At 46.7% G+C, this 20,699-nt stretch overlaps 1 protein-coding gene across 4 annotated transcripts in view; it reads left to right on the forward strand.

Annotated features, from left to right (window-relative positions):
* NTM (neurotrimin) overlaps positions 1 to 20,699 on the forward strand; it is a 931,059-nt gene that overhangs the window by 536,211 nt on the left and 374,149 nt on the right. For all 4 annotated transcript variants that reach the window (XM_055304696.1, XM_055304697.1, XM_055304698.1 and 1 more), the window contains exon 2: positions 183 to 267. In XM_055304696.1, coding sequence (XP_055160671.1) covers positions 183 to 267 — 85 coding nt within the window. The remainder of the gene's footprint in view (positions 1 to 182; positions 268 to 20,699) is intronic.

The raw sequence follows: 20,699 nt of genomic DNA on the forward strand, positions 1-20,699 counted from the left end.
CGCGCCCTCGCCCCGCCCGCCGCCCGCGCCCGCCCGGGGTCGGGGGTGTGCGCGCCGCCGCCGCCGCCGCCGGAGCCCCGGGAAGCCGCGGCCGTCGAGGATGGGGGTCTGTGGGCACCTGCTCCTGCCCTGGAAGTGCCTCGTGGTCGTGTCTCTCAGGCTGCTGTTCCTTGTGCCCACAGGAGTGCCCGTGCGCAGCGGAGATGCCACCTTCCCCAAAGCCATGGACAACGTGACGGTCCGGCAGGGGGAGAGCGCCACCCTCAGGTAGGGAGCTGCCTTCCTTGCGTGGATCAGGGCGCTGTGCCCGGGCTGCGGGAGGACAGGGGCAGGGGTGCAGGTGCGCGCGCCGCGGGAGCAGCCGGCGTGGGGGCCGCAGGTGCACCGGCCGAGCGCCCTGCCCCAGGAGCCTGGCGCTGTTAGGCGGGCGCTCCCAGGTCGGGAGGTGAGCCTTTCCCCCCCAAAAAAAGTGGCCTCTTGGGCTCGGGACTTGGTAAGCACGAGGGGCGGCCGAGGCAGGGGGTCGCTGAGGTCGAGGACACTGGCCTGGTGGCCGTGGTGACTGGGGACCTGCAGCGAGCAGGCGGCTCTGAAGTTAATGAGTCCCAAAGGAGGAGTGGTGAATGCCTGCACTCTGGGCGCCCCGGGGCGCGGGGTGGTGGTGGTCCTGGTGGTGGTCGTGGTGGTGGTGGCCGTGGCCAGGGGGCTCCTGTGCGCCTGCACAGCTGCCCTTGTGTCCTGGGCCGATGACGGGTCTGGGCTCTCCTGGGCTGCCTTCATGCCAGGAGCCGGTGGGCTGCAGGACATGCTTGTCTAAACATGGCTCTCTGAGACTGAAGTCATGGAGATGAGTCTGATTTGTCCACGGAAACATGTCATGTACTCTGGTGAGCTGTTCTCTCTCGGTGCTCCGACCGCGGATGCCGTGCACAACTCCTTTCCCGAGCAGATCGCAGATTTCAGTGCTGAGTTGGGTCCTGATTGGCTTGGGGGGTTGGAGGGGAGGGCTAAGGCTCGCAGAGAGTGAAGAGGAGAGGGAGAGTCGTGGCTCTGTCTTGCATGAGGTGGGACGAGGCTGTGTCCCTGATTACCCTGTCCGCTGGCGCGTCAACTCCGTCTCCAGTGTCTACGGAGGTGCACCACTCAGGAGAGGGGCGCAGAGGATTAGTGACTATGATGGGAAATCTCACTCTCTGGAATTTTAGGAAGAGTCCGCGTGAGGTAGAAGTTAAGAAGGTTCACGGGAAGAGTGATTTCTCTGCCTGTCTTTGATGTAAGGTGCCCTCTTATATAAAGTTTTCCAAGCTGGGCCGTGGAGCCGGCTGCCAGGCAGCAAGGCAGTAATCCTCTCCCTCGCATGTGAAGACCCTTGGAAGGATGCTGTTGGTGCTGGTGCCCATTGTTTTGCCCCTGGTGACTGTTCTTCTAAAATTGCATTGTTTGTGGATGATACCCTTAAGGAGATACCCGCAGGACAGAAAATGTTGAGGAGGGGCTACGGGCAGTATAGGGCAGACTTGTCAGGACATTGCCACGGGAAGCTGTGATTTAAGGACCCACGTGAGGCCTACAGGCATCCAGTGCCTTTGGGGAGCCAACCTCCGTGGCCCGAGTGAATTCCTAGTTTCTCATTGGTTCAGCAAAGCCACTTCTTCCACGAAGGCCTGTAGGGACTGTTTTGGACAAAGTTTAAGTATCTAACTGCCTCCCCCCCCCCCCCCCCGCCCAGAATGACTGTATCTGCTTTACAAGGGGATTTCACCGAGCTCTAGAAATGCTGTAATTTCCGGCTGCTTAATGAGAGATAGAGACATGAAGCCCTAACACAGTACAACGATGACTTAAGTGTTCTCTGGTTGTTCCCTTTGTCCCTGACCCTTAGCTCCAAGCCATTGTCCCCAGGAGATGAGATAGAGACATTCTCACACAGAGAACATTTTAGGAACAGACGGGGTGGTATTTTCAATGAGAAGGTGGGAAGGTAGTCAGCCAGGTAGAGGTTTGCAGATAGAGAAGTAGCAAAGGAGCCCTAGCAGACAGTGGCCCCACATCATAGGGACAGTGAGGGGGGTAGGGTGAGTCAGGATCTGGTCTCAGCCCCTCGAGGCTCATGAGAACCCAGACTCCCTGGAGAGTGACTAAATGCAGGAGATGCTGAGCCAGGGCATGGGCCTCAGTTAGGAGCAGCTTCTCCTTAAAATTGCATTATCATGTACTGGCTGCTTCTCTTTATCTTTCCTTCCATGCCTTTCTTGCTCACTCTGGGCCTCCTGTCCCTGTCCTTTTCACACAACTCATGTCTGTTTGCATTTTCACATCTGCTCTGGTCTTGTTTGGGTGTAGATGGAGAAAGTGGAATATGGTGGGGCTTCCTCTCTAGACCCAACCCTACTGTGGCATGAAAAGGCCCTCCTAGAACACCTCCTGCCATTCTGTGCCATTCTGTGCCAGCCCCTGGGACTCAGTGTCTAACCGAGATGCAGGAGGAAGACTGTTCCAGTGGATGGAGCCCCACAGGGCAGGGATTAGAGGAGCTAGGATGTGGCCTCTGGCCATGGGCCTGATTGAGGATGTGAATCTGGCAGCAGGTGTAGCAGATGACTTGCACGCGGATGCTCATGCCTCTGCAGGATGATCTTCATTCTTCTCAGGCTCTCATGCACTAGAGCAAGTGCGGTCCACTTGGGGTGCACTTTTGTGGACTGCCAGCCCTTGAACTCTCAAGCGTAGCCTCCGTACTGTGTAATTCTGTGCACAAAGAAGCAAATAGGAATTTGTATTCATAAAAATGGCTACATTTGCACATAACCTGACTCTGGGTTGTAGGAGTCCACTGGCTCCAAGCTATGGGGTTTTTGTTTTTGTTTTTTGTTGCTCTTTGTGTGTTTATGTGGATCTTTTCTTGTTCTTCCCTCTTTCCCCTCCTCTCACCCTCCATCCCTTCTTCCTTCCTTTCTTTTCTTTTTCTTTTTCTTTTTCTTTTTCTTTTTCTTTTTCTTTTCTTTTTCTTTCTTTCTCTTTCTTTCCTTCCTTCCTTCCTTCCTTCCTTCCTTCCTTCCTTCCTTCCTTCCTTCCTTCCTTCCTTCCTTCCTTCCTTTTTTTCAGCATTTGACCAAGCTAAACAGAATACAAGTTCAGAGGCCCCAGGCACCTGTGCTCTGCCCTGGAGAGCCGCTCTATCCATATTACGGTGGCTGACCATGAGGACCATGTAGTTTACTTCTCAGCCAGCAGAGGACTTTTTTGCTTTGGTTTCATGTTATTCTGCTTTGTTCTCACCAGTTTCATTTTTTGAAGATCTCTTCTAGTCCCCAAAGAATGAATGCTTCAGCAGCAGATTCTAATGTGAGGAAACTTTTAAAAATGTTTTATTTCATCCAATTAGCGCTAACGATCCTTGTGGAGGTATTGGGAAACCTTTCACCCAACCGTGGCATTGATAGCCTGAAAGGAATCGCAAACAATTTGCAATCTCCCACCCTCTCTGCCCTCCTGCTGCTAGTCTGTATGCATATATTTTCTTAAGAGGGTGAGGTTATGTAGAACAGAATACGCAGTAATAAGAACATGAACCAAGGTTTAGGGAGCACTTGCTCTGTGGCCGGGAGAATTCTGGTTTGCATAGTATCTCACCAGTTGTCCTGCTCCATGGTATTCACATTCAGCCCTAATAAAGACTCTGTGGTGTAGGTGCTGTTCGCATCCCCGTTTTACAGATGAGGAAACCGAGGCACGGGGAGTTTCCATTGTTCGATTCAGGTTGCACAGATAGGAAGTTTTGAGGCCAGCGACGAGGCGCGAGTAACAATAATGTCAATAAAATGAGTAGTGCTGTGGGCGATCCACGGGTTCCTGTGCGTGTTAACTATTTTGTATGCATAGTGACATTTAATGTTTACAACAACTCTCTGAAATGCAGGTCATTATCTCAACTTGGTGGCTGAGGAAGCGAAGGTCTGAAGAGGGGAATTTAGGTAAAATCAGACAAATAGCAAGTGGCAGGGCTGGGACACTGACTCAGGGCTGATTTTGTGCACCAGGGAGTCAAGTCCCCACTGCGTTCTGAGTTCTAACTCCATGCTGATATTGAGTGCCTCCTCTGCTCACACTGGCTTAGACCCTCTCCTGAAATGTGGAACTTTCTGTGTTCTTTCTTCTCGTGCATTGGGGGACAGCTAGTGCTTGGAAAGCAGAAATGGTGCCTTATAACGCCATGAGCACTGTGGGCTCCCTCGTGTTTACTCAACAGATAAGATGAATGAGGACAAAACGTAAATATCCCCCGGCCTGAGTTCAATTGGTCTCTTTACCGCATTTCTCTACCATCATGCCTTAAAATACAGCTGTGGTCAACCAGTAAGGATTTATTAAGAGGCTCTTACATGAAGGGCCCTGAGCTGGGTTTTGGGATGTGAAAAGACATGAGGTTTGGACTTCATACTCGGCCTTGAGTCCAACTCAAAAGGCAGTAACAGTGGACAAAGAGGTAATGGGCAGGTGAGGCAGTGTGTGCCCACGAGCCAGTGGGTGTATGTATGTGTATGTGTGCTCAGAAAAGAGTTTCCTGTCTCCGAGTGGGGTGGGCCTGGGTCCTCTATGGGAATACTGAAGAAGGAGTGAGGGGCAGGAGAGCCTGAGGTACCCAGCTGTGTGGATGTCATTAACTGGAGACATCCACTAAGTGTCCACCTGTGCAATCCCGACGAATGTGTTTCCTGCCGTCATATATTCCCCCAATGAGGTAACAGCTAGTAAAAAGATTTGTTTCATTGGGATCATCTGGTAAGAGAGTATCAGAGCCTGAGCTTTACCTTCTGTCACTTATCTAGACTGCAGGCTTTGCCACAGGAAAAAAAAAATTTTTTTTTTGGATGAGTTAAGAAGAAAAGATCTGATAAATGTCCAAGATTGAAGTCGGATTTTGATATAGCAACTCCATGGAATAGCACAGAATAATGTGTTTTTGAAATTTGAGAAAACCCAGGGAGTGCCCTTCTACACGTCGGAAGCTGTGGCACCTTATTCGTATCATGTCAAAGCACTTAGCATTTCACTGTATAGCAGATGGGTTCTCCCTTTGTCTCTCCAGCCAGCCCATGGCCTCTTGAGGGCAGAGCTATGCCTTCTTCATGTCTGTATCCCAACACCCAGCCCAGGGCTCCGCCCATGGTTTTTGCTCATAAAGTCGGAGTGGCCGTCCGGCCTGTCTGTCTGCTCTAGACATCCTGGTCTTTTCTCTACCTCATCAGCTTGGGAAACGAATTCTTGCTGCAGGGCCCTTCTACTTGTCTCCATGGACAGTTGGTTATCATTTTGGCCTCCACTCAGGTGGAAGCCCATCACTGGAGCCTTTACCCAAATCAGAATAACCCCTACCACGCCACCCGTCCGTCGCACCCCAGTGTACCATCTGGGTTGTGTTTTTCTTTCTTCAGGACGGGCATCCGTATCTGAAGTGTTCCTAGTTGTATGTTTGGTTGTGTGTTTGTGATCTGTCCTCCCCAACCGCACTGTGACGCTCTGGAGAACAGGTACCTGCCCTGTCTCATTCAGCACTGTGTGTAACCAGTGCTGGGCCGAGAGAAGGTGCCAGGAAATAGTTGTTGCAGGAGTGATTGAAGGCAGTCTGAAATCACCGTCTCCTCCTCCTTGCCCCGGGTTGTCCTGTGTCGTCCTTGCCCTGGACGTGTGACTGGCTCGCTGACATTTCTGCCCAGGCCGCCCAGCTGCGTGAGGTCGCTCTTGAGGAGATACAACACACACCAGCGATCAGGCTGGTGTCTTTCTGCCAGGGACACAGATGGACTGTGTCATTTGTCGGCTGCTTCATAGCTGCACCCAGGACGCGTGCCTCTTCCTGCCAGGCCACTGCCCTACCCGGGCCCCAAGCCTTTGAAGAAACGCTCCTCTCTGACGAAGGATTCAACCCCAGGTGGACCTCGGGGAAATTAGCATTTTCAAGATAAAGAGGGGGACAGAAAGGCACCTCTCGGCCCATCCTTCTTTCTCTCTCTTTGGAGTTGGCTGCCAGTGGTGGTCTCGTGGTGTAGCGATCAATCTGTTCTTTATGGGTTAACTCGTTCAGAATAGCAATGCCGCTCAGGAAGCCTGGGCTGTTCTGCTTGCCCTGCCTCCTCCCTGGATGGACCACTGTGTGCTCACCTCCAGGGCTTGCCAGGCATCCAGCCGGTGGCCTGTGGCTCAGAAGAGCATGGACATATGGGGTTGTGCAGGGAAGCTCCTGGAACTCCTGGAAGCCTACTCAGCCTTTTGAGGAGCCAAAAACTATAATGGGAAAACTAAAAACCCAACCAGGCACGGGGCAGAAGGAGAAGGAGCATGCCAGTTGTCATGGGCACCTGGCGAAGGGCACGGAGGGATGGCCTGGCCCTCCTGCATGCCTCACCTACAAGCCTAGGCACCTTGCAGAAATGTTTCTTTTGAGTTTGAAGGGATTGCAGAGACTGGGGAGTTGAGCCACCGGTTCTTGCAGACAATGAGGGTAGTGACCATCAGTCTTGCACAGAGATGCCTTCCAGAAGGGTGAGGTGGTTCCCCACGTGGCCATGAGCCCTCGTGTGGGGGTACCTGTGCCTGAAAGAGAGCCGCCGTTCCCTACTAAGTGCCAGAGCATCTGCTGACAGCGTCGCGACAGTCAGCTAGCATTTGTCACCGTGCTCACTCCTCACTGCCGGTCGTGTCTGGCACTGACGCCTGTGTTTTTAGCCTTCGTCCCCACCCCTGATTCCATCTGGGACAGCTCTGCTCACTGTATCAGGCTCCATGCTCAGCCCTCTACGAGCAGGGTCTTCTTTAATCCTGAGAGCTGCTCCACGAGGTGGGTGCGATTATTATTCTGATTTTACAGATCAGGAAACCAAAGCATGGAGAAGACTGAGGCATTTTCCCAGATCACACAGTCAGATGGTGGCTGAGTCTGGAGCTTGGAACCAGTTTTGTCTGACTCGAAGCTGGATCTTTTTTTGTACCACAGGGCTTCTCTCGTTCCTTCTTTGCTTCAGGGCCGGGGGGGGCTCCTTCTAGAAACCAGGTGAATTTGGTTTCTCCTCCTTGTCCTGGAGCGTTAAGAATCACCTTTCTTGAAGTATTTTAGGAACGGGGTATTGGGAGTGTTTAAGCTTTTGTGGCATGGAGTTGCAGAGACACGGAGAGTGACCCGGCTGGCCTCTACAAGTTCCTTCTCGTTACACAACCCTAGAATCTCCCTAGTTGGTTCAGAGTCAGTCTATTCTAGGTTCTCCCACCAATCTTTTGCTTCTGCGATGAGTAGGCTTGGACTCTCTCATGGGGAGTTAGTAAATCTTCAAACATCGTCATGTATTTCTCTGGCCGGGGATATTGAACAAATTGAGGTAGAAACACAGTTCTGTGAGGACCCCACTAGCCAGTGTACCTAGGTGCCCTGGTAGTGGGAGGCAGAGTGGGTGAGACCTTGACCCATAAACTTCCTTCTTCGTTTTACTAGAAGTAAGACCACTGGCATCTCTCACTATGGGAGAATCTTGAAAAAATGTATGATTGATGTTAATGGCATATTTACTCTCTTAGGTTCAAGTCTCCACAGATGGGTAAAATAAAGCGTTATCCTTCCAATATATTTTTTTAAAGATTTTATTTATTTATTCATGAGAGATACACAGAGAGTGAGAGGCAGAGACACAGGCAGAGGGAGAAGCAGGCTCCACGCAGTGAGCCCGATGTGGGACTCGATCCTGGGACTCCAGGATCAGGCCCTGGGCCAAAGGCAGGTGCTACACCACTGAGCCACCCAGGGATCCCCAATCCTTCCAATATTTGAGGTTACTTTGCTTCCTTGGGAAAAGCTTGAGGAGTCTCCGTTCTGCATGATGGATTACTGATAAGAAATTAACAACACAATTAATATCACAGAGATGGTCAAATAGTGTATTTAGGAAAGTAGGAACTGGGTGGGTTTAGGATGCAATTTCCAAATTGCACGTGTGCACCAAGGAGGAGGAGGCAATAGGAATGTTTCATGGGAGTGCGATGTTAGAGGCGATGATTTCCAATAAAGACTTCACTAACTCAAATTCTAGTAGGAGTGGTATGTTGGAAAGAAAACTGGGAGAAAGGATTCCGCTAAGCCTGACTCAAGCTTGTCAGTGAGCTGTCAGGCAAAAGTTTTTAATATCTCTGTGTAAAGAGGATGGTTATGCCCTACCTCAAGGGGTTATTTTGGGTTAAAATGAAATAATACACATAAAGTTCGGTGTAAGACTATTTCTTTCTCGCCGTAGGTATATACATATGCACCCATATATATGTATGCATATTTATATATAAAATTCACATCTTTGGCACTTTTCATTATAAGCTGTTGCAGCATAAACATCCATGTACCTTCACTCTGATTGATACACCCGGTCTTGCTTCTGAAAGATCTACAAAGAGAGGAATGCCTCTCCACCCACCGGTAATTGTACTTTTGCATGTTTCTCTACACATCCGTTTAGATCCTAGGACTCTTCTCCAGTTCAAATAATTTCTTGCACTGTTTTATTTCTGACAGGGAGTGAGAAGAAAGCTATTTCTTTATTTTTCATAACAAGATTGTTGCGTAGCAAGTTCTGACAGTTCATGGCTCTAAAGATGAATTTCCTACCAAAAAAATAAAAATTAAAAAAAAAAAAAGCCTTACAGAAGGCTCGGTAGAGGCAGGTTCTCTGAAACAAATAGTGGGTCAGGAGTTTATGTGTAGATTTAGGATTAGTAGAGGGTCCCCCCCCCCCTTGGAAGACTGATTTTTCCATGATAATTACGTTGGAGTCAACTAGCAAATAGAAGTAGGGATGCCATGACTTAGCCTGGGTTTGGTGGCGGTGGTGGTGGTGAAGTCCTTCTGTTTTTAATATTCTCTGATTGGAAACTTTCCATTCATTCACATCCCCTATGCATTACGAGGCCAGCTCAGGGGATGCACAGTGATGGTGAAAATTGAGAAGGAAGTCTCTCTGCAATTGGTAAATTTTCTTCTGTTCAAGTCTGGGGTAAGACCAGTGTGCCTGGCATTAGAAAGTGATCACAGAAATTCCCAATGAAAGTGCAAAAACAGTCCTTTTCACTTCAACTGTATGCCATGGAGTGAAAACTAATTTAAGTTATAGATAGAAGTCTCATCCTTTCCTTATCTGGTTTTCCCAAATCTCTTTGATTGACATGGTTGAGTTATTTGGGGTTATTTGGGCATGTTTGACCAACTTGCTCTCTTCTCAGTGTGAGATGCTTTGGCTCAGAAAGCTTTGGAGGTTTAGATTTATCTTATAAGATGAACATATGAAATAATCTTACAGTCTTGCTGATGGATTTTTTTAAGTAATATAATTTTTAATGAAAAAAGCATCACCCATGAGACTGATGGAAAATGACAAAACTGAAATCAACCATCAAATAAACCTTTGTTGGCCACAAGAAGGCAAACAGAGATACATTTGTATGAAGATAATTTCTTGGTCTTCTCTGGCTTTCAAAGAGGCTATAATGGAGCTGATGAGTGGAAAAGTGTACTCACACTCAGAATAATCATATTTGGACAAATTTACTCATCAAGCAAGCTCAATCCAAAATAATCCTAACCCGTCAGAAGCTATGAGGAAGTAAGTTGGATAGAGAATATTTGCAAATTCCTTTTCACTTGGTGCAGTTGTTATATGTGAAAGCTGGAAAGAATTGTATTTTGTTGTGGGTTGAATTGTGCTTCCCACCAAAACGAGAATAAAAAGAAGGACAGGAAGGAAGACGGGGGAGAGAAAGAAAAAGGAAAACAAAAGATATGTAGAAGCCCCAACATCCAGTACCTCGTAATGTGATCTTGTTTGGAAATAGGGTCATCGCAAAGGTAACTAATGAGGTTAAGATGAGACGGCGCTGGAGTGAAGGGAGCCCCTGACCCAGCATAGCTGGCATCCTTGTCAGAGGAGGGCCGTGGAGACACACAGTAGACACACAGGGAAAATGCCATATGGTGACGAAGGCCAAGGTTGGGGTTATGCAGTTGTCAGTCAAGGAATGCCAAAGATTGTCAGTGAGCCACCAGACGGAAAAAGCAGGAAAGGATTCTCTCCTACAGGTTTCACAGGGACCGTGGCCCTGCCAACACCTTGATTTCAGACTTCTGGCCCCTTGAACTGTGAGGCAATAAATATCTGTCGTTTTAAGCCATCCAGTTTGTTATAACAGCCCCAGGAAGCACATGGACTAGGAGAAAGAAATGATAAAGGAATAATTCTCTTGAATAATCATCATATATAAAGGACCGGTGAAAAGCCAGGTGAGATCACCCCGTCATCCACTGTGACTCAAGCCACCGCAGTCCACAGAGGAGATGTCAGAGCCCTGATTGTCCTTGGCATGGCTGTTCCCCTCCTCGTCGTGATGACCACCCAAGCCCTCCCCTACAAGTATCTGGGAGGCTGAGGTGGAGCAGAGCTGTACTGAGGGTTCATGACCCTCTTTTTCCTAAGAGACCATCAGGACAAGCCCTAGTGTTTCCGTGTCTCAGTGACCTCGGCCACCCCAGAAGTCAAAGCCCTCCTGCTGCCCCGGGTCGTGTGTCATTGTCTAGATTCCTACCTAACAATCCTGTACCTCCAGTGACCTGAACCGACTGAAGACTTCCCTCTAATCCTCTAAACCTTTCTACTGTCTGAGCTTCGTTATCTGTCATCAGCAAAATCCCTAGGTTGCCAGTCTTTTTCCTGAACTTTCTCTCTCTATCTATCTATCTATCTATCTATCTATCTATCTATCTATCTCTATCTCCATCTCTATCATCTCTATCTCTATCTATCTTTTTGGCTTACGCTTGAACTGTGGCTGTTTCCTGAGTTATTTCTCTTCCTAGACTCATGTCGACAGTGGGTGTTTTTCTCCTATGTACTGTTTACTGTGAGCCCTGGACTTCAGATAGATATTCTCCTTGCTACTCATTGTGGCTTCTGGACATTCTTTGTCTTTCTCCAAATCCCCACTTGTGTTGTGAGTGTGCCATGAGGCTGTGTCACCCACAGCCGTTCTTGCTGTGGCCCTCTGCTCCGCCCTCAGCAGGCGCTCCCAGGGGAGCACCAGACCATAGATCCTAGTGCTAATCCTCAGCTCTGCTTTTATGGCTCTGATGTGTCTTGTCTTTCTTTCTTTCTTTCTTTCTTTCTTTCTTTCTTTCTTTCTTTCTTTCTTTCTTTCTTCTTTCCCTCTTTCTTTTTCTCTCTTTCTTCCTTCTCTCTCTCTCTCTCTTTCTTTCCTTGGCTCAGACATTCCAAACTCAATGCCACCAACCAGAGCTCTTGATACCAGCTTCATTTAACCCACCTCCATCCAACAACTTGATCTTTTCCTCCTTGTCTGCCCCGATCCTAGGAATGGGTACCACCATTCAGCCAACTGCTCAGGTCCCACACTCAAAGGATCCCTATTTTTTCTTTCTCTTTTATGCTCCACCTGATGCATCAATACATCTTGTTTGCCTTTACTTTTAAGATACCTCTTTTTTCAAAATTTTATTTATTTATTTATTTATTTATTCATTCATTCATTCATTCATTCATTTATTTATTTTTTGCTGGTGTTCAATTTACCAACATATAGAATAACACCCAGTGCTTATCCCGTCAAGTGCCCACCTCAACGTCCGTCACCCAGTCACCCCCACCCCCCGCCCAACTCCCTTTCCACCACCTCTAGTTCGTTTCCCAGAGTTAGGAGTCTTTCATGTTCTGTCTCCCTTTCTGGTATTTCCCACTCATTTTTTCTCCCTTCCCCTTTATTCCCTTTCACTATTTTTTATATTCTCCAAATGAATGAGACCATATAGTTTGTCCTTCTCTGACTGACTTATTTCACTCAGCACAATACCCTCCAGTTCCATCCAGACAATGTTTCACCATCTCAAACTCTACGTCTTTAGTCAAAGCCGCCATCAGCTCCCTCCTGGATTATTCCAGTAGCTTCGCATATAGTCCTTCTGCTCCCCTGCTGCCCTAGCAGAGGCCATGCTCCACCTCCTGGCTCATGTTGTCCTCTAAGAACATTCATCAAATCATACCACTCTGTTCACAGCCCCATGGTGGCTTCCAGTATATGTAGGAAGAAATGCAAATACTTGGATGGTATGAAAACTTTTTGTTGCCTGGTGCCTGCCTACCCCTTAGACATCCCTTGTGTCACACCTGCTGCACTTGCAAGGATACCATTCACTGAACTTCTGTGTTGTTCTATGGACTCACCAGATCACTTCTTGCCGGAGGAAATGCTCTTCCTTATGCCAGGACCCACTGCAGTGTTTTATGGCTGGATCTTCATGACATTCGTGCCATCCTCAAGGAAGACTTTCCAGACCATGTTGTTCGAGATAGCCGTCCCGCCATCCTCCACTTTCCTCTGTTCCCCTACGTGGGTTTAATTTTCTTCATCGCCCTTAACACTCAGAGAATTCTGTTATTTATTCATCTATTATTTATTTATGGCCTCTTCCACTAAAATGTAAGATCCCTAAGGCTACTGACGTTAGCCTCTCATTTATAGCAGCTAAATTATGACCTGGAACGTGGTGTGTATTAAGAAATGGTTGTCGAATGAGTGAAAACTTTATAGGAATAATACTAAGCTGTTAATAGTGAAAATTATTTATCTTTCATTAGGAAGAGGGGACTCTGGTTTGTATCTGTATTGGCCGAAGTTTGGGTGTTCCTAAACAGAGGTCAAATTGATGGGGTGTGACCTAACCTGGATTTTGTCTTCCCGGACACTGAGTGGAATAGGAAGTTGAGGGGGGGGCGCGGTCTCGTCCAGGCAGTGTGACGCATTTCATAAAATCTGCATGTGCAGAGCCTAAAGGACCTTTAAATTTCCATTTTCACAAGAGGTTTTATAGACAATTTAATAAACACTTGAAAATAAGGATTAGGGCCCATGGCCATGGGGGAAGGGAAGGAAGTGGCATTTAGAAATCAGGCTGTGAGCCTCACTTCTAACACATTATTCCATGTCCATTATGTATTTTTAAAACTTTATTTATTAAGGGAAGTTTACCTTATGGCTACAAAGCATGATGATTGAGAACAGGATCTAGAGCCAAGCCCCTCTCTGGGTTCAGATCTTGGATTTGCCACCCAGCTGTGTGACCTTTGGTGCATTGATTAACCTCCCTGGGCCTCAGTTTTGTCATTGTTTGATAATAGGAGTGGTGAGCCAGGAGGGAAGGAGGAAGCATTTCGAGCTGCGCCTGGCACTCAGTCAGGGCTAGCCTCCTACGGCAGGGGGAGGATGGAGCATGAAATGGATCTGCTGTGGGCAAATAGAATTGCTTTGAGTCGGGTGACCCCGGGTGCCCTGGAGGCCCATGTTGCTACAAGTCCTGCATCTTTGTGTTGGAACGGTTTTGAAGAGTCTCAGCAAGTGTCATTGTTTTTGGAAGGTGTTGAGTGGCTGAGGATTGGGGTGACCTGAGTTTCAGTCCCAGCTCTGTCACCACTCACGGTGGGATACTGCGAAGAAAATTAGTGTGTTTCCTAGTTTCCCTATGTCGGAAATGAGAAGGCAGGGCATGACCCCTACCACTCGGTTCAATTCTTACATTTGAGGAAGAAATTGTTTGCTGTTCAAAAATATGGGGGTTGTTTATCCTCCTCCCCAGGTTCAAACCTTGACTCCCATCTCCAAACCTCTTTTGAACGTAGGTGTGGCCACGTGACCAGGGTCTACCCAGAGCAATGTGAGCAAAAGTGAGATTGGCCCATAAAAATCCCCTGTATGAAATACTTCACGCTGTTCCTCCTTACGCCATCTGGACGTTGATGTCCGAAATTACCTTGGAAGCCCATGTCCTATTTGGCAGATGCTCCATCATCGGCCAAGTCACTGAATGCCTCCACAGAGCAGGGCTCCCACCCCCGCCCCGCCAGCTGACCCAGAACCTCGTTTGTGAGATTATTGCACAGAAGGAAAAAATACACTTCCATTGTGATGGACTTCTGGGATTTTGGAGTTCATTTGTTACCGTAGCTAGCATGACGCTGCCTAATTCAACTATTGTAATTCATATTTTCTGATTGCAGTTGCATATAAATACCCAGAATTTTTTTTTAAAGTCCAAACTTAAGCACTTATTAAAATTTCTCAGCAATCCTTTTGGTGATTTTTACATGTGTCTGAAAGTGGGAACGATGGCCTTTTCAAACTGAAGCCTTAAATGTTTGATTTTCATTTGCTTGACTCTTTACATCTCTGAACCAAGTAAAATGTCTGGTCTACAGAATATGTGAAAACCAGTGACAAAGAAAAGTTTTACCTTGAAGTAAATTAGCACATGTCCATAATGGCTACGACTCGAGACATGGCGTAATTAGTGGAAATACCTCTCAGATGACAAATTGCTCATTAATGGCTGGAGGTTTCTTACTTAGTGTAACCTTTGTGCTAGAGATATTCCAACACTCAGTGTTTTAATTGACACACAGTAAAGAGACAGATGGGATGATTTTTAGGCTTTTTCTTGAAAATGTTGAAGAGAAAGGAGAGAAAACCATTGTCAGAGGTCAGATTTTAGAAGTTTAGAAGCACGACCAGGTGGTGTGGTAGGAAAGGGTCAGGGAGAGGCGATGGAAAGTGTGGAAAGGGAAGAAGGGGGCCAGTTGTGGCAGGGGATCTACAAGGAACAGGGGCGACAAAGATGCATAGAGTCAGGGACTGTGTCTTATGCTCCCTGTTGTCCCCGAGTGATGCACAGGGCCTGGCACATAATAGTTGCTTAATGCGTTCTTGGGAAATAAATGGATGAGCTCATTTGTATCACTTCAGCACCACATCCTATGCATCTTGTACATGTACAGGCACGGTGCCAAGTACTGGGTTCCTTTAGCACAGAGTGATTCTTAATGAGGGGATACCGGGGCTGCAGCTTGTATGAATCAGAAAGCAGGTGTCCTGTTCCCTCATGCAACTTGCATAGACCAGTTAGGAATAGGTGCCCCTCCTCCCGTCTGACAAGTCCATCCCTAGGGCTCCTGGTGGGATAGACAGAGCTGTGCTCTTTAAATCCTTCCACCCACTGTTCTTGTGCAGCACACAACCTGTGCAACCGTGCTCGACAGGCCCCAGTCGTCACTAAGTAACTAAGCGGACAAACAGTACTTTGTGTGTCGGAAAGCACTATGCCAGAAAGTAAAATGAGTAGAGGAAAGAATAATGTTGGCAGGGGTGTTGTCAGGGTGGGCAGGAGGGTGCTGTGGTCCTGACAGGAATCAGCAGGAGAAACCTCGTAGGCAGAAGAAGCAGCAAGTCTCATGACCTGTTGCAAGACGAGCAGGGCAAAGACAGGTAAAGAGTACAAAGAGGCGCGTGGGCCCTTGCATGCCTGAGACCTAGTGTAACATCCACGGTTCAGGAGCAAACTATAGCAGCACGGATTTTTTTTAAATTATTCAATCTTTTTTTATTGGAGTTCAATTTGCCAACATATAGCATAACACTCAGTGCTCATCCCATCAAGTGCCTCCCTCAGTGCCCGTCACCCAGTCACCCCCACCCCCTGCCCACCTCCCCATCCACCACCCCTAGTTCATTTCCCAGAGTTAGGAGTCTTTATGTTCTGTGTCCCTTTCTGATATTTCCCACTCATTTTTTTCTTCTTTCCCCTTTATTCCCTTTCACTATTTTTTATATTCCCCAAATGAATGAGACCATACAATGTTTGTCCTTCTCCAATTGACTTATTTCACTCAGCATAATACCCTCCAGGTCCATCCACGTCAAAGCAAATGGTGGGTATTTGTCGTTTCTAATGGCTGAGGAATATCCCCCATATACAGAAACCACAGCTTCTTTATCCATCATCTTTGGATGGACACCGAGGCTCCTTCCACAGTTTGGCTATTGTGGACATTGCTAGCAGCATGGATTTGAGGAGATGAGAAATAAATAAAAATCCCACATAGACAAAGACAACACCGGTGTTGATTTTATCTGTCGTGCGACGTTCCCACGTGGGGAGCAGTTGGGCCATCGCAGCTCTGTGGTTTGTGGCAGCCAGTCTCTGGTGCCTCGCACACATCCGGCCATATGGGTCTGGTGTTTTCTAGCCGAAATGCCATCCTTCTTTGGTCCATTATGCTTTGTCATTGCCATTTATCACATCTGAAAATTATAAACATTTAAAATCTGCATAATATCCAATTTGATGTTTTACCTGTTGCCATTTCCAGGATATTACTTTGTGAAATGAAGCCAGCGTTTTATGATCCTGTGTGGATGTGTGTGTGTGTATAAGCAGACACATATTTGGAATTAATGGACTCATAGAAATCAGAGATGGATTAGGCCTAATGAGCTGTTCAGAAGAATTATTTAGTGCATATTTCATATCTCTATTCAGTAATCAAACCTACACACTGCGTATGCTAAGAAGGTAAGGTTTTTTACCTTTTTTCTAGTCCTTGGATCATCTCCATGTCTGCCTGAAAATTTAGCATTGCGCCCCTAGAGCATTTTGCACCAACTTTATTAAGCATTCAGTTTGACATTTCCCTGCCCTTAGGGTTATCTTTGGTATTGAAAAAAATAGTTGCTTTGCTTGTTACCATTAATGTATAATTAGTAATTGGTGCCGGGCTCCAGGGATCCCACTGGGACGCTGGGCGGCTCAGAGCAGGTGGTGGTAGTGGTCAGAGACTGAGTCTGAAAGTGGGAACTCCCAGGCCCATCCAGTCTCTGGGAGACACAGCCCTGACCTTCAGAGTGCACTGAGAGAAAGACGTGGAGAGTCAGCCTAGAGGAGGGGCTCTCTGTATCCGAATTTTTATCCAAAGCAGATGACTTCCCTGCCACCTGCTGTTTTCACCTAAGCTATGCTGGAGCTGGTGACCTACCTGCTGGATGACGTGTGCACGTGGTGGCCATTGCCCATTCTGCTTCGTACGAGCTCTTTGAGCCTCAGTTTCCAACAGACCTTCAAAATCCAATTCACAGGGTCACCTAGGTGTCTCGGCGGTTGAGCATCTGCCTTTGGCTCAGGGCGTGATCCTGGAGACCCGGGATCTAGTCCCATATAGGCCTCCCCGCAGGGAGCCTACTTCTCCCTCTGCCTGGGTCTCTGCCTCTCTCTCTGTGTGTCTCTCATGAATAAATAAATAAAATCTTTTTTTAAAGAATCCAGTCACAGTATGGTGTTCCTAACTAACTAAAAGGAGGAATGGGGGGTGGGATATCGGATAGAATGGAAAGGTGAACTTTTTGAAGCTGGAACAGAGATGAAATTACGGGACTTTGAAGGAAGCCCCAGGGTGGCTTCACACATTGTCAGCCTTCGATCGGCAGATACCTACCCTGTGAATTTTCTCTGTGGCTTGTGCAGATATAAGACATAAATACAGATCCTAAACATATATACTCCACTCATGTTAGTCTAGAGAAAACACACTAATTGAGAATGACTCTGGAGTGCAGATAAAGGGACTCTGGAGTTGAAACCTCATTTGTGAAATTATTAACCTCTCTGAGCCTTTATTTTCTTATCTGTGAAATGTGGCTGAGTAATACCTCAATACCTACCTGACAGAGTAGTTGTAAGATCGAAATAATAACAACCACAACGAAACACAGCATCATTAGCAGCGTTTACTATGAGCCCTCACATCCTTTAATGATCATAGTTGTTTATAATAATTGCACAGGATAACTTATAACATCTCAACTGTTGTGCCTGACATATAATAAGCATTGAACATGTCATCTTCTGTTCATAATACATTCAATTAGGGGGAAAAGGAAGAAGTTAAAACTGTTTATCGCAGCTGGGAGATTGATGGAAAGTAGGCGGCTCCATCTATGTTGTGTCTCTTGCCTGGATTTCTGGGCACAAACTTCTTCTGACGCTTTCGTAGTTTGTCCCATATTTTGTGCCTTCAGGTGCTCCAGCACACACCCTCCATGGCTCACTTAGCCTGATTGCTTTTCCATACCCTTCTCCCCTGTTCTTTCTTTCTTCTCTCCCAGGCCCAAGACCCTGAAAACCCTGCAAACAGCATAATCTCACCCAAACCTCTTACTCACCCAGGTTTCCATAGTTTATTGTTCATGACCATGCATCATTTGTTCAACAAGTAATTCTTCAACACCTGCTAAGTGTCAAACCTTGTTCTAGACCCTGGGGAACATGAGGACAACGGACAGAGAAGTGGTTACCTACATGTCAGGGAGTGTTGCACACTCTCAAGAAGAAAGCAAGCAGGTGGGGGGGGGATGGAAACATGCAAAGACAGTGCTAATTTTAGACACCCTGGTTGGGGGAGGTCTTTCTAAGGCAAGGCCTTTGAGTCAAGTGTGATGAAGTGGAGTTGAGTGTGTGTTCATTTGGGGAAGGACCGAGTGGGAAGAAAGACACAGGTACAAAGGTGCAGAGGGAGAAACATCGTGACTTGCACAGACCGTGGAGAGGCGGGCAGAGCCAAGGCCAGGCCACGTGGCTGCAGTGACCATAGTGACCCCTTTGGATTTCATTCTTAGTACCGTGGAGGCTGCTACAACATTTTGATCATTTTTGGGGCTATATATTATTTTTTTCATGTTTCTGGATTTTGTTATTATTTTCATGCCCTGCCCTTGTTCAATTTTAAGTTCTTTAAAAGCAAAGACCATGTTTGATTTGTGTCTGTGTGTCACAGATAGTTCAGAGCCCTGACACTGGCTAAGGGAATCTGCGCTGAGCTTCCTCAGTGACCTGAGCCACCTCATCTAATCAGCACTTACCATAATTAGGGAAAAGCTCTTTTTCTGTCTCTCTGACTGTCGGTTAGGCTTACATTGATCCACCAAGTATGAAGCCGCTTCCAAATATGACATTGTGTGGATTTGGAAATTCCTTGGTGGATCATGAAATTCCCCTGGAGTACAGGTCCCTTGGCTTCCTTGGGTGAAAAAACCAGTCTGCCATCCTTGCACTTCCATTTCCAATGACGATCAAAGGCTCCAGCACATTTCCAGGTAGCTGTTGCTCCTGGTCTTACGAGGGTTGAAATTGATGAAATGTCCTGAATGATCTGTAATAAAAGCTTCAGCAGAGAGGCCATAGACAATTACTCTTATTTTATTATTTAATTAAAATTTTTTTTCATTACTTAAAAGAGGTAAATAGGTACTGTTCATTCTTTGTTATTACTACCTTAGTTGGTGCTGATGGCCTAATCCTACAGTGTATACCTATGGTATGTCTAGTCCATATTCCTCAATAGTTACTGCTGAATCGCAGATAAAATATTCATTAAACATACTCCCGTTTTTAAGCAAGTATTTACATATAGCTCCCAACCAAAATACATTTTGAACTTTCCTATTAAGTATTTTAGTCACCACGTTCTTTCCTGCTAGAAATTGGGGATGGTTGGGACGCATCATGATGGTGAAGGACGTGTGTTACCGGTTGCCCTAGGATTGGTCCTCCTTCCTCTGCGTCCGTGTTGGACCTTCCAGCCCCTCGCGCAGGCCTGGCTCACGGTAGGGCCCTCTGTAGTGCTGATGAAAAGTTGATTTCAGTAACACAATATTTCAGGCATAGTAAGAACCACATATGTATTATTTCCCTTTTGTAATGAGATATTTTATACCTCAAGGTGTGTATAACGTATCTATGTATAGAAATGTAACAGGCGGATGACCTGCGTGCCCCTCACCTTCTCCGAGAAAGAGAACCTTCCATTATCTGCAAAGTCTCATATGTTCCCTCCTTATTTTATACCTTGTCTCCTCTGAGGAGCCAACCTCTGCCCTGAACCTTTTTATTACTTCCTTTTTTCTTTATAGCTTTACCAAATATATAAGTATTCTTAAATAATGCATTGTCTATGTCTGTTTGCTTTTTTTTCTCAATTTTTAAAAGACTTATTTATTTGAGTGAGAGCATGAGCTGGCTAGGGTAGGCCGGGGGAAGGGCAGAAGGGGATGGAGAAGGACAACCTGACCCTGGGCTCAGCATGGAGCCTGATGCAGGGCTCGACCGCAGGACCTGAGATCGTGACCTGAGCCGAAATCATGAGTCAGACACTTAACCAACCCATCACTCAGGTGCCCCTGCTTTTTTCTTTATATAAAAAGAAATGTTATTTATTGTCCTGAAAACGTTTTTCATTTGACATTATGTATTTTCTAATATTTTGAGATTAATATCTTACTGAATATGGAATAAAGGAAGAACTCTAAGTCATTTCAGATAATTAACTGGCCTATAACTCATCTGTCAAAAATGGTTCAGTGCCCTGTAAATGTGAGCATAGATGTGCACCCAGACACCTGCTGCTGTTTTATTAACACAGGAATGCTCATCAAGTTTCTGAGTAGTGGAATTATCAGTCACTTTGATTTTCTTGTGTTTTCTATAATTATTAATGTTTCAAAGATTAAGTTTTACTTTTCTAAAATCAGAAAGAGGGCAATGTTATAAAAATCTAGGTAAAGTGAAAGTAGGTTACCACCGGAACCCATACTGCTGTGATAGGTCTTGGGGCTTTTTGCACACTTGCTGCCATGTGTAGGGCTCATGCTGTGCCCTGTGTGGGCTACCGAGATATATAAAGCACAGCTCCTGTCCTCGGCCAGCCTCCGATCTGGCCAAGTAGAGCAAGCTTCAGAGCCAGAGCCTTAGAAAGAGATTGGAAAAGAGGCCACTGCCCGTCTGG

This window comes from Nyctereutes procyonoides, unplaced genomic scaffold (assembly GCF_905146905.1).
Source record: "Nyctereutes procyonoides isolate TBG_1078 unplaced genomic scaffold, NYPRO_anot_genome, whole genome shotgun sequence".
In the NCBI taxonomy this organism is placed as follows: domain Eukaryota; kingdom Metazoa; phylum Chordata; class Mammalia; order Carnivora; family Canidae; genus Nyctereutes; species Nyctereutes procyonoides.